At 45.4% G+C, this 13,545-nt stretch overlaps 1 protein-coding gene across 2 annotated transcripts in view; it reads left to right on the top strand.

Moving 5' to 3' along the window:
• The window catches only part of L1CAM (L1 cell adhesion molecule), a 223,560-nt gene that overhangs the window by 148,379 nt on the left and 61,636 nt on the right, over positions 1-13,545 (top strand). For both annotated transcript variants that reach the window (XM_088471131.1, XM_088471130.1), the window contains 5 exons: positions 361-531; positions 719-830; positions 3,593-3,777; positions 6,469-6,600; positions 7,105-7,248. In XM_088471131.1, the coding sequence (XP_088327257.1) occupies positions 361-531; positions 719-830; positions 3,593-3,777; positions 6,469-6,600; positions 7,105-7,248 (744 nt within the window). The remainder of the gene's footprint in view (positions 1-360; positions 532-718; positions 831-3,592; positions 3,778-6,468; positions 6,601-7,104; positions 7,249-13,545) is intronic.

Below are 13,545 nucleotides of genomic sequence, written 5' to 3'. Positions count from 1 at the left end.
AATGCCTTTTTTGTCTAGTACATTTCAGGCATTGTGCGCAGTGTCTAGGCGTTCTGATTTCCCACTTAGGAGTCAATCCAATTAGGTGCGAATTGCGAGTAGCGAGTTTGCTTCTTGAAACTCGCAGACTTTACATTAATGAGTACTCCTGAGAATTCTCCAATCCAATTAAAAATGTATCTCACCTGGGCATTTATTTGGATCGGAAAGATATTTCAGAGTTTTTCTAAGGATAGGTTTGGTTTTTGGAAAGCTAAAATGGCCAGTGGTACCGTTATAGTAAAGGACACACAAAGTACATATCATTAGACTGATCTTAATGTGTTTCGAATCTCTATTTTTTCTCCCTCTACTATTTAGCATTATTGCACATACATCAGGATAATCGTGTTACCATGGGAATGAATGGGAACCTGTACTTCTCCAATGTGATGGTAACAGATCACCACCCTGACTACATCTGCCACGCTCAGTTTCTTGGGGCCCGAACTATTGTCCAAAAGGAACCTATCGAGCTTAGAGTTAAACAGAGTAAGTACATACAGTATAGCAGTTCCAGATGTTTTGTTACAGCTAGAGAACTAAACAGGCTACAGCTTGACTTGTCTAACAGTCAATTCCGGTGCCAAGTGTGGATTCATATCCAAGTGATCACAGGAATGGTGATGGTTACATTGTGATGTTCCCCTGGATCTTTATTCCACTTTCATTCTTACAGCTAACTCCATGAAGTACCGCAAGCCTAAAATGCTTATGCCTACAGGCAGTTCCAGCAGTTATTTGGCTCTAAAAGGAACCTCTCTGCAACTAGAATGCATCGCCCAGGGGCTGTAAGTACTCTTTATGGATAACATTTTAGAATGCAAGTGATTGAATAAAACGTGACCTATGTCATCCTTGTAGTATATCTATGATAATATGTTAAGAACGTTGAGTCTGTCTGTTTGTTCCAAGATGGCGCAAAAATGACCGAACCTTTTTTCATGAATACGGCATCATATTGTATTAGAAATAACCTGCACTTTGTTTCATCTCAATCTGTCAAGTTAAAGCTGAGCAATAACAAAAACAAAATCTACTGACATCATCAATGTCAGAGATAGGTGTGGCACCATGCGCGTGGCCGGTAAGGGGTAGAGAGTGGTGCTTTGGGACCGCGTTCACTTGAATAGGAAAAGCTACATAGCACAGGGCACACAGTGACATTGGTGTGAGTGGTGGGTGAGTAGGATAGGTTACATAGCAGTCTATGCACAGGGCACACAGTGACATTGGTGTGAGTGGTGGGTGAGTAGGATAGGTTACATAGCAGTCTGTGCACAGGGCACACAGTGACATTGGTGTGAGTGGTGGGTGAGTAGGATAGGTTACATAGCAGTCTGTGCACAGGGCACACAGTGACATTGGTGTGAGTGGTGGGTGAGTAGGGTAGGATACATAGCAGTCTATGCACAGGTCACACAGTAACATTGGTGTGAGTGGTGGGTGAGTAGGATAGGTTACATAGCAGTCTGTGCACAGGGCACACAGTAACATTGGTGTGAGTGGTGGGTGAGTAGGATAGGTTACATAGCAGTCTGTGCACAGGGCACACATTGACATTGGTGTGAGTGGTGGGTGAGTAGGATAGGCTACATAGCAGTCTGCACAGGGCACACAGAGACATTGGTGTAAGTGGTGGGTGAGTAGGATAGGCTACATAGCAGTCTGTGCACAGGTCACACAGTAACATTGGTGTGAGTGGTGGGTGACTAGGGTAGGCTACATAGCAGTCTATGCACAGGGCACACAGTGACATTGGTGTGAGTGGTGGGTGAGTAGGATAGGCTACATAGCAGTCTGTGCACAGGGCACACAGTGACAGTGGTGTGAGCAGTGGGTGAAGATGATGCTGCCACCAGTCTGTATAGCGCTGCTGGTCATATGGGTCAGTCCCGCAACAGAGCCCCTATGCAAAGCAATACAACTATAAGACCTCCAGTAAAAGAATGCTGGCAGAAGCAATTTCATCATGGGCGAAGCTGTGGGCAACAGCTAATTGTATAATAAATGATGTGTGTGATGAGAAGTTTTTAGAAACATTATGTATATCAAAATATTATCTTTTATTTGTATAGAATCAATAAATTAGTACAACCAGAGAAGTGTATTTAGGGATATCAGTCCCTGCCCCAGTGGAGCCCCTAATGTAATTTCCATACTACATACACACAGGCTAGGGTATTTTTAGCCACAAGCCAATTAAGTATGTCCTTAGGACATCAGAGAAATCCAGAATATGTGGAAATATACTGCATGAACGCAGGAATTACACATAGTCTGTGCTACGTGCATGCTGAGTGAAAAAAGGCCTTGGCTCCAGTGCCAACCACTGTGCTGCCCCCTTTGCCCAATAAGCAAAATAATTCCACAAACTGTACATCAAGGAGATGTTGCCCATAGCAACCAATCAGATTCTACTTAACATTTAATGAGCACCTTTTAGAAGATAATACCTAGAATCTGCTTGGTTGCTCCACTTCTAACAACTGTCACTTTAGTAAATTTACCCCCAAGTATCTAAACAGCCTCCATACTCTGTTGGGAGTGACACCCAAAGCCAGTTATGCAGTTGTAAGGCCTATGGGGTCTATTTACTAAGCTGTGTTAGGAGATAAAGTGAACGGTGACAAGGTACCAGCCAATCAGCTCCCAACTGCCATTTTTCAAACACAGCCTGTGAGATGACAGGTAGGAGCTGATTGGCTGGTATCTTAACTCCGTTCACTTTATCTCCTAACACAGCTTAGTAAATAGACCCCTGTATTTCCTTCTTGCTGAGTTACCATGTAAGTGTTTTATTCACAATTCAAAATCATTCTGCCTTCATAAGCACTATACACACACAATCAAACAACAAACAACAATTTAAATATTTATTGCCACAAGCGGGAAAGAAACGTGCTAGATGTGAAAGATAATCTATATTTATAACTGTACTCACAGTGTATGTAGGATCTGCAGTGAGTGAAGGGGTTAAGTATTACTTACTCTATCCTAGATATAATTGTAGGCTATCAGCAGTCCCACCTCTTTATATTGCACCCCAAATGTTATTACAGTTTGAGGATTGAGGTAGGGAATTGAGGGTGTCAGTATCCGAACAGTAATTGGCTAACGGCTGACTTTTACAGTATGTCAGTAATTGTGTTAGTTGAATGCTATTTCTTCAGGGGAACTAGACTGATTCAACTTCTAGACTTAGAACACTTTAGGGTAAATTTACTAAAGGTCGATTTTAATCGATTAAAAATTGATCTAAAACTATCAACATCGATGTTGTGTTTCAGGGGCTAAATAGCACATTTACTAACAAATCAATATCAAAACACGTCTGTTAGCAAATATGTGATTTAGCCCCTGAAACACAACAATGACATTTATCAATTTACGATTGCTTTTTTTAATTGATTAAAATCGTCCATTTTTAAATTTGCCCCTTAGTGTAACTGGGGGTCTCTCTCTCTCTCTCTCTCTCTCTCTCTCCCATCTCCTCACTCACTCCTATTAACTTTCCTATTGTTTAATTGTATTCTTTATGTATCTCCTCCAGCCCTACTCCGGTAACCGAGTGGTTCGCTCTAACTGGCTCTATCGACCCGAATCGTTTTCATTTTGATGAATATAAAAAGACCCTTCGCATTGAGCCAGTTCAAGAAGAGGATGATGGCGAGTATGAGTGTATAGCCAGGAACACAGAAGGAGAAGTGAGGCACAAGTACACAGTCGCAGTGGAGTGTGAGTCTCGGAGTTGTTACTATGCCAGTCGCTCAGATCTTTTTAGGCTTATTGAATCCTATGGACCTTGCTTGGTAATTTGTGTCTTTAATACCCCATTTACACCGCAGCTAAAACCTGGGTTATTGCTGGATTAACCTGGGTTGCTGCTCGGTGTAAAAAGGGACCAGGGTAGGATTTCCAGGTCAAGTGACCCAACAATCCAACCCGGGTAGCTTGCAGGGTTTAACACCGGAATGACCCGTGTAACCCTGCAGTGTAAACAGGTAACCCATGGTCGCATGACCCGGGTCCCGTTTACAGCATGGAGAGTTCCGGAATTTCCGGCACTTGGAAAAGATGTCACCGCCAAGCGCCGGAAGACCAGTCCACTGCACCCGTGTGCAGCATTGATGGCGCCGACCCGGGAATAACCTAAAGGGGGTATGTCCCGGGTCTGACCAGGGTTGGAACCTTGTTCCAAATACTCGGGCATTTAGCATAAAAGGGGTATAAATTTATAGGTTTGTGGTTGATATGGAACCCATGTTGTGTATGGGAATCTGAACCTCATTCAGAGGTGCTCGCAAAATGCGAGCGCTCACTCTGAATGAGGGTGGCCGAATTACTAAAAAGAGCCGGCCTCCTGGCCGCTCGCTAAGCTGTGGGTGACCACCCACAGCTTTAGCGAGCGGCCTGGTTGATGGTCGCGATGGTCAAGACCATTGCGACCATCGGGGCTTGCGACGAGACCCTTGTGGTAAGGTCTCGTCTTCCGCAAGCCCCAGAGAGTTTCCGGCTCTAATAGAGCCGGAAGCTCTCCCACTGACATCACTGGTGATGTCAGTGGGGCCGTCCACAAACGGCAGGCGTTCGTTTGGGAATGCCTCCGTTTGTGAAGCCACCCCCCGCCACGCCTACAAAACGGGTCGAGCTGTCGATCACCATCGACAGCCGCCCCTTTTGTAGTGAGCCCCGGAGCGAGAGAATTTCTCTCTCGCTTCCGGGGCTTGCACACGCGCAGTGCGGCCGCTGCGCGTGCGCAGAGCCCAACATTGCCCAGCTTGCGAGTGCTCAAGCGCTTGCGAGCGGGTCTGAATGAGACCCTCAGCTTCATAGTCAAGACAATGCCCAATTCTCTACAACCACTTCTATTTATCCAAATCCCCGGGGAGATCCCTCACTGAAGAATTATAAGAGGGGGTCTAACTACTGTAAATAGGAGGAGTTGTCAAAAAAAAATAGACAATTAATTTACTAATACACATCCTTTTAATACCTTTACTACTGACTACCTCCTGTAAGTATTTTATTGCTCAAAAATACACGTAGGAAACTGGAGAGTGCCATAATAATCAAATCTGAATAATAATTAGCTTATAAAGCTGGGAAACCCAGTGGGATCATGGAATCCATTATACTGTATATGTATGTCATAGAGCACTTATTATTTAGCAGTTTCTTGTTATAATATTGGTACTGTTGTCTAATAATAGAAAAAAAATCTGATCCTTAAAATTAATCCGAACACTTTCTAGTGTCCCTCGTGCATCTTCATCAGAAAGCTGCCACTTTTAATGTATAAGGTGGGCTACAGGCACTAATTATCCCACTTTTCTCCCTCAGTGGTGCTCCAGATTCAAAATGTTTATATCTGTAACAGAAGTCCCATGGTGGAGAAATCAGCCTCAGACTCAGTCACTGTGATTCTCACAAGAGACCAGCAGTGATTACTAAAGCCAGCAGGGCCAATCATTATGACACTGCTGGCATTGATGGGCAACAAAGGCTTAGGGGTCTATTTACTAAGCAGTGTTAGGAGACAGAGTGAAAAGTGATAAGAAAGTGATAAGGTGCCAGCCAATAAGCTCCCAACTGTCATTTTTCAAACACAGCCTGTGAGATAGCAGTTAGGAGCTGATTGGCTGGCACCTTATCACTTTTCACTCTGTCTCCTAACACTGCTTAGTAAATAGACCCCTTAAATGTGATGGTTACTTTTCTAAATGCATGGGTGGGGGGAAGAGGCAAACATGGGGTTTCTACTAAAAAAAAAACAGATTTAAAGGATTAAGGGGAATAAGTAATAGCAGTAAGCATTGCTTATTTTACATGTTACACTTTTAAGTTTAAACATAGCAAATTTGTTTGTAATAAAGTAGCATCCAATGAATGTAACCAGTGCTGTAACCGATCGCAACTAAGTGAACCTTTTCTTTCATTTAGTGTGGTTGCTTTTGGTTACAGCACAGTCTTGCCATAGGTAAAACTATGAACAATTTTTGCTTGGTTAGGACAAAGATAGTTCGATAAATTGTCATCGATGCAAATACTGTTGTTAGAAGGCTGATAAAAAATAGACGCAGGCGTGGCGCGGCCATTTCTGTGTTGTGTCTCAGCATACATATGCAGAAAACATGCCAGTGTTCAGTTCTCGCGGCCATTTTGGGCGGTCATAGGATTTCTCAGATGGTCGATTATCGGAGGATCTGCGACCAGCGCTTTGCGTCAGCACTTTTCACACAGCACCTGCGTGCGGGATTGCAGCTGCGAATTCATTAGCGTACAGCTCTGAATCAGGCCTGATATACAGAGAAATGAGTTATGTAATTTCTTCTTGAGCAGGATTCGGAACGCAGTGTAGATTGGCGGCATATTTACGTATCTCTAACCAAGCCTTTTTTTCACGGATTTCACATTTTCTTTTAATAGCTGCCCCCTACTGGGTTAACAGGCCAAAAGATGAGATTTGTGGTCCAGGAGAGAACGTCAAGTTCACCTGTGATGTTGACGGGAATCCCAAACCCAAGGTCAGCTGGAGGATTAATGGAGAACCTTTGAAAGGTATGTAATCAAAATCTATTTTTTATCAACCGTACACTTCTACTGTATCTTAAACCCTGCGGGAGAGAGGGCAGGAGACTCCTGGCTCAACGGTGACTTTACAGATATACAATGCACTCAGCAGTGTACGATAACTATATAGAACATCTATTATGGGATTTGTGACAGCTTACTGGACCTTATGGGTAGTGTGGTCACACAGCAGATTTCCCTGCAGGATGAAAACATAACCCTGTCTTTTCAGTAGATTTCTGTTATACAAGACAATACAAAGTGGTCACATTTTAGTGACGTAACTTTTCCTCAGAGCCTCATGACTCTTCCACAGCACAACAAAGACTCCTCTCAAAACATTTTCCTTTGCTTTGTCTTTCTGACTTTCCCGAGCACTAATTCATACCGCTTTGAATTATGTTTCACCCACATCACTCTGCTCACCATACGATCTACAAAATGGCTTCTCATGCTCTCATGTTGTTGTCTCCAATTTTCCCCGTATGACAGCCTCTGACCTTGGCCCAAATAAGAAGATGGAGGGTGGAAGTTTGATTCTACAAAACCTGCAGACTAGTGACACGGCTGTAGTGCAATGTGAAGCGCACAACAAACACGGACACATCCTTGAAAACGCTTATGTCTATGTTGTTGGTGAGCCCTAGTTTCCTCTTTCCCTCATGTTTACTGTAATATGGTGAGTCTTATGGGATTTAGGGGGAGATTTATCAACGTTTGGGGAGAGATAGAGTGTAGCAACCAGATACTGTTGAAGTAATAGGATACTCCCAGGTTCAAGTACCTGAATTTGGTAGATGAGGAACCTATTGCATCTCTCTTCTTTATATCGCCTATATCTTTTTCCTCGGATCTCTACCTACAGCAGAGAGGCAAGTTCCTCCGCTGCTCTTCCTTCTCCTGCAGAGAAGGTGTAAGTGTATGTAGCCCTCCTAAGCTAAACTCACATTTTGCCAATAGAAAACTACTGTTATCTACATGTAAGTTGTCAGCAGATGTCACACGTACATTGAACACCAATGACTTAATCAGTAAATACCTTAATTTTTCAGGAACAAGGCTTTACAGGATTTCCAGAGTACATACATACATTTAGGTTAACCTCGTTGGTGCACAGGTTTTTTCTTATGATTGTTGCAGTGCATTCGGTTTGGATAATAGCTGACTGACTTTCATAGGATTAATGAAGCTAAGATTTGGTTGTATGGAGGAATCACTCTCACTTTTTAATTGAGGTGCTGCAACTCATTCCAGGGAGGGGAATATCAAACTTGAGAAACTATATCAGCTGTCCAGTTCTAATGTTGCAGTGTACAGTAATTACTGGCTACCAAGTTGCAAAGTCCAGATACTGGGACGGCTGGCAGCAACATGTTACCAGATTAATTCTCTCTTAGGGACGGAGGCACTAAGGGGTATATTTACAAAGGTTCGATTTTGATTTTAGTGTGACTTCACATTCGATTTTTGCATTTAGAGATTTACAAAAGGCAAAATCGAATGTAAAATCGTACATAAAACCAAATTTCACTCAAATCCCACTCAAAATCAAACATCAGAAAAACATCGGTACTTTTACATAGACCAAGACACAATTCCCTTATTTACGATTTGAAATCGAGCACAATAAACAAACTTCAAATCGAACTTCAAAACTCCAAATTAGAGATGAGCGGTTCGGATTCTGTGGAATCCGAACCGCTCCGAACATTGGGGATCCGAGTCCACCCGAACCCTGTTCAGGTGTTCACCGCCTGACTCGGATCCCCGTTCGGGGCCGAACGGCTGCCGCCTGATGTCGGATTCTCACTAGAGAATCCGACATCAGGTCTCCTCGCGTGTAGGGCAGAGCGCAGTGATAGCGCTCTGCCCTACACAGACACAGACACACAGCCGCCAGCGGCAGCTGTGTGTTTGTTACAGCAGCCAATGAGAGTCACACAGACTCTCATTGGCTGCTGCACGGAGGGAGCCGGCTGGAGCTCACACATGAGCTCCGTCTTCCGGCTCCCTCCTCAGCATGTGACAGAGCGGACGGCGCGGGAGCGGGGATACAGGTAAGTTTTTATTTTTTTATTTGTGCAAGGGCCGGGGGCGCTACTGGGGGTGCGGGGGGGCCATACTACTGGGGGGGGTCTGCTACTGGGGGGGGGGGGCCATACTACAGAGGGGCCTGCTACTGAGGGGGGCTATACTACTGGGGGGGGTCTGCTACTGGGGGGGCCATACTACTGAGGGGCCTGCTACTGGGGGGGGGGCCATACTACTGGGGGGGCTTACTACTACTGGGGGGGGGGCTGCTACTGGGGCAGCCTACTACAGGTGGGGCCATACTACAGGGGGGGCCCATACTACAGGGGGGGCTACTACTGGGGCAGCCTACTACTGGGGGGGGCCTGCTACTGGGGCAGCCTACTACTGGGGGGCCATACTACTGGGTGGGCCATACTACTGGGGGGGCATACTACTGGGTGGCATGCTAATGGGGGGCATACTACTGGGGGGGCCTGCTAATGGGGGGCATACTACTGGGTGGCATGCTAATGGGGGGCATACTACTGGGGGGGCCTGCTAATGGGGGGCATACTACTGGGGGGCATTCTACTGGGGGCACCCTACTACTAAGGGGACTGCATAGGGGGCACCACTGCTGGGGGACATTGTGTAAGGGACACCGCTACTGTGGGCATTGTGTAAAAGGGTCACTACTGTGGGCATTGTGTAAAAGGGGCACTACTGTGTGTCGTAACATAAATAAGAGACACTACTTTATGGTGTAATGTGAATCAGGCCCTATGTGCGGTGTAATGCGAATAAGATTGTGCACTGTGACTCCTAGGGCCGTAGCCCACTTTGTAAACAAGTACTGTGACTCTGCTGGCCGTACCCCACTGGGTGGGTGCACTACTTTTCATTTCTGCCACTGCTGTGTGGCAATGTGTCATAGATGTGCTTTATACTGTGGTGTCTGTGTCGTTGTGCCGCTGCTTTGTCGCTTAGTAACCAGTCAGCTCACTGCAACCTTTGGCCAATAATGTTGAAAACAATATTATAAGCTGTGATATGGTCTAAATTGACTGGAAATTAATGTTATTGAGGTTAATAATACTCTAGGAAGAAAAAAAAAGACCAATTTATGTGATTTTAGCTTTTTTTGTCAATTTTTGTAAAAAAATCCAAATCCAAAGCCAGTCACCGCAGTTTGGCAAATCCAAATCCAAATCCAAAGCCGGACGACGAATTAGAACCAAATCCAAATCCGGCAAAAATGGTCCGGCGCACATCCCTACTCCAAATGAATAGACCTGCTTTATGCTTTCAATTCTAGCATGAGCAGGTCAGATTGACACAGATATGTGCATACACCAGTGAGATGCATGCATGTATCTTACTGTAAAAAGCTTAGAAAGAGTTAAAGTTAAAAAAGAAATGACATGGGGCCCCCCTAAGAGCACAACCAGCCCCGGACTTTTCATAGCCAGTCCTGGTTGTGTAAGTAGAGTACAGGGAAAAAATTGTGTAGGGTTCCCCTGTACTTAGCACAACCAGCACTGGGCTCTGATCCTGTCCTGTTTCTGGAATTACAGGGGAAAAAATGCATACGGTTCCCCTGTAATTTACACAACCAGCACCAGATCCTTTCTAGAGGGGTGGGGGGGTAATGTCACAGCCAGGGAAACCCTATCACTGGGTTCCCCAGCCGAAACATTACTCCTGACCCGATAGTGTAAGTGTAGTGTAAAAAAAAAGATGTGTAAACATTGTCTTTACAGTAGAACTGTTGGTCCCAGCAAGCCTCCCCCGCATGCTGGTATTTGGAGAACCACGAGTACCAGCATTTGGAGCATTAAGGGCCCGCTGATATCTGTAGTTCACCTGTAAAGAAATGTTTAAATAAACACAATACACACACACACAGTGACAGTATAGTTTTATTACATACATACACACTCACACATACTCACCTAGATTAACTGGACTGGTCCCCTTCTCCCTGTAGGCATCCATGGTCTTGGTAAAATAAAAAAATGAGAAACGCAACGCACGTAACAGGTAACAACCACAATGGTTGTTACCTCCCGAATGAAGAGCTCAGACGCGGCTTCTCCCTTTGTAGAGCCATGTCTGAGCATTGGCTGACAGAGGTCAGCCCCTGCCTCTCTCAACCAATGAACGGCTCCCTCCATTGAAGCCAATAGAGAGCCTCAGGGTTACTAAAGTTGATTCTGCGGTTCCCACCATTGACTTCAATGGTGGGAGCCGATCATTGGCTAAGAGAGGCGGGGACTGTCCTCTCTCAGCCAATTAACGCTCAGACACAGCTCTACAAAGGGAGAAGCCGCCTCTGAGCTCTTCATTCAGGAGGTAACAACCATCGTGGTTGCTACCTGTTGCATGGGTCGCGTTTCTTGTTTTATTATTTTACCAAGACCATGGATGCCTACAGTGAGAAGGTAATACCTACAGTCCAAGTAATGGTGATGAGTATGTGTGAGTGTGTATGTATTAAAACTATACTATACTATCACGGTGTGTGTGTATTGTGTTTATTTAAACATTTCTTAACAGATGAACTACAGGTACCAGCGGGCCCTTAATACCCCGCATGCTGGTACTTGTGGTTCTCCAAGTACCAGCATGCGGGGGAGGCTTGCTGGGACCTGCAGTTCTGCTCGTAAAGACAATGTTTACACTTATCTCTTTTTACACTACACTTACACTATCAACACGCCACCCACCACCCAGGGGTGGCGGGAATAGCCCCGAGCTGTCAGCCTAGGCCAGGGGTGCCCTGGAGAGGGGGCCCCTTTTATTGGGGGGGGTCCCCAACTCCCCAGGGATCCCTGGCCTGGGCTGACTAGTGGTCAGGGGTCATGTTTCGGCTGGGGAACATGGTGATAGGGTCCGGTGCTAGTTGTGGAAGTTACAGGGGAATCCTATGCTTTTTTTTTCCCCTGTAATTCCAGAACCAGGACCGGATCAGAGCCTGGTACTGGTTGTGCTAAGTACAGTAGAACCCTACGCAACTTTTTCCCTGTACTTAAACAACCAGGACTGGCTATGAAAAGTCCTGGGCTAGCTGTGCTTTTAGGGAGGGACTCCACGTCATTTTTTTTTATAAATTTAACATTTAACAAGCATTTTACAGTAAGATATATGCATGCATCTCACTAATATATGCAAGTATTTGTGTCAAAACGAACTGCTCATGCTGAAACTGAAAGCATGAAGCAGTTCTATTCATTTTGAGGCTTTGAAGTTCATTTTGAAGTGGGATTTGCTGTTCGATTTGTACATGAACATGCAAAAACGAACAGCAAATCACTGTTCAAAATCGAACCAAATCGAATTCGATTTAGAAAAGGCTTCTAAAATAGAATTTTAGTAAATGTGGGATTTGAAGAGGGATTTGTTCTTAAGTTTTGATTTGATTTGAGGTGAGCTAAATCAAACATCAAAATGAAAGTTAAAACGAACTTAGATAAATATACCCCTAAGCATTGCATCGTGGATACGGTACATCCTGCCACTTATTGAGTACATACCGGCAATAATGGCTCTGATATGTACCTAGAAATGCAATTACAATCTCAAAGGACAGCTCTTCCGAAGACAGCTATTTTTTGCGAATAGGGGACTCAAGGGCTTATGACCCAGAAGTCCCTCTGCACATGCGTCATATGACACATGTACTGTGGGCCTCCTGGCCGCTCGCATAGCTGTGGGTGACCACCCACAGCATATGCGAGCGGCCAAAAAGACCATCGGGCTTGCGACGAGACCCTGCGGTAGGGTCTCGGTGACCGCAAGCCCTGGACTGATTTTGGCTCTATCAGAGCCAAAATCACTCCCACTGACATCACTAGTGATGTCAGTGGGGCCGGACCCAGACGGTAGGCGTTCCCATGGGAACGCCTCCGTCTGGCAGCCACGCCCCCGGCACTCCCACCAAAGGGGGCGTGCTGTCAGTCACCATCGACAGCACGCCCCCTTTGGTGCGAGACCCGGAGCGACAGCTTGGCTTTTCCGGGTCTCGCGCATGCACACGAAGGAGCTCCCTCCGTCGTGCGCATGCGCACTGGGGTAACATCGACCCACTTGCGAGCGTCCTGCGCTCGCGAGCGGGTCTGAATGACCCCCTGTGGGCGGTGCTTGCAGGGATCCAATTGCATATTTTCGCACAGATACTGCATACAAAGAATCAGAGGTGGTGCCAATCTGTGAATGAGGCTATAAGACATTTGAGGAAAAAGTAGCACAATGGATGAAAAAGTAGTAAAACTGAGGAAAAGGTAGATAGCCTATGATAAAAAGGCAAAAGACTGGTCCAGTACGAGTGTTCGACCCCATGCATCGTTATGCAAATAATCAAATGAGCCAATGGCCTATGATTTCATTAAGAAAGATTTGATCTTTGGTGACGGTAGTCTGCAGACGCCTCATATGATCATTTAACCAATCAAAAGGGATACGGCAGAGAGCCTGGTACATGTAGATTTTGGAGGACTGGCAAGAATCATAGGTTTATAAATGTGTCAGGTTATTGTTATAACACAAAGGGGATATATTAAAGAACAGCATTTTTAATGGGCGCCATATATAGTAGTATTTCTAGACTTTCTATAATAAATATATTGCACAGGGTTACATTCAAGTGATTACATATATATGAGAAATTGTCAGGGTTATGAATAAACAGTACCAGTGCTACATGGCATTAAGGTACTCATTCAGAGGCGCTCACAAGATGCAAGCGCTCGCTCTGAATGAGGGCGGCCGCATCTATTTTTCGACCCAGCCTCCTGGCCGCTCGCTAGGCTGTGGGTGACCACCCACAGCTTTAGCGAGCGGCCAGGTTGATGGTCGCGATGGTCAAGACCATCACGACCATCAGGGCTCGTCTACCGCAAGCCCCAGTGGGCTTTCGGCTCT

The sequence above is a fragment of the Taudactylus pleione genome, unplaced genomic scaffold (assembly GCF_031769625.1).
Source record: "Taudactylus pleione unplaced genomic scaffold, aTauple2 ptg000110l, whole genome shotgun sequence".
In the NCBI taxonomy this organism is placed as follows: Eukaryota; Metazoa; Chordata; class Amphibia; order Anura; family Myobatrachidae; genus Taudactylus; species Taudactylus pleione.
This window is presented reverse-complemented; position numbering and strand designations above follow the sequence as displayed.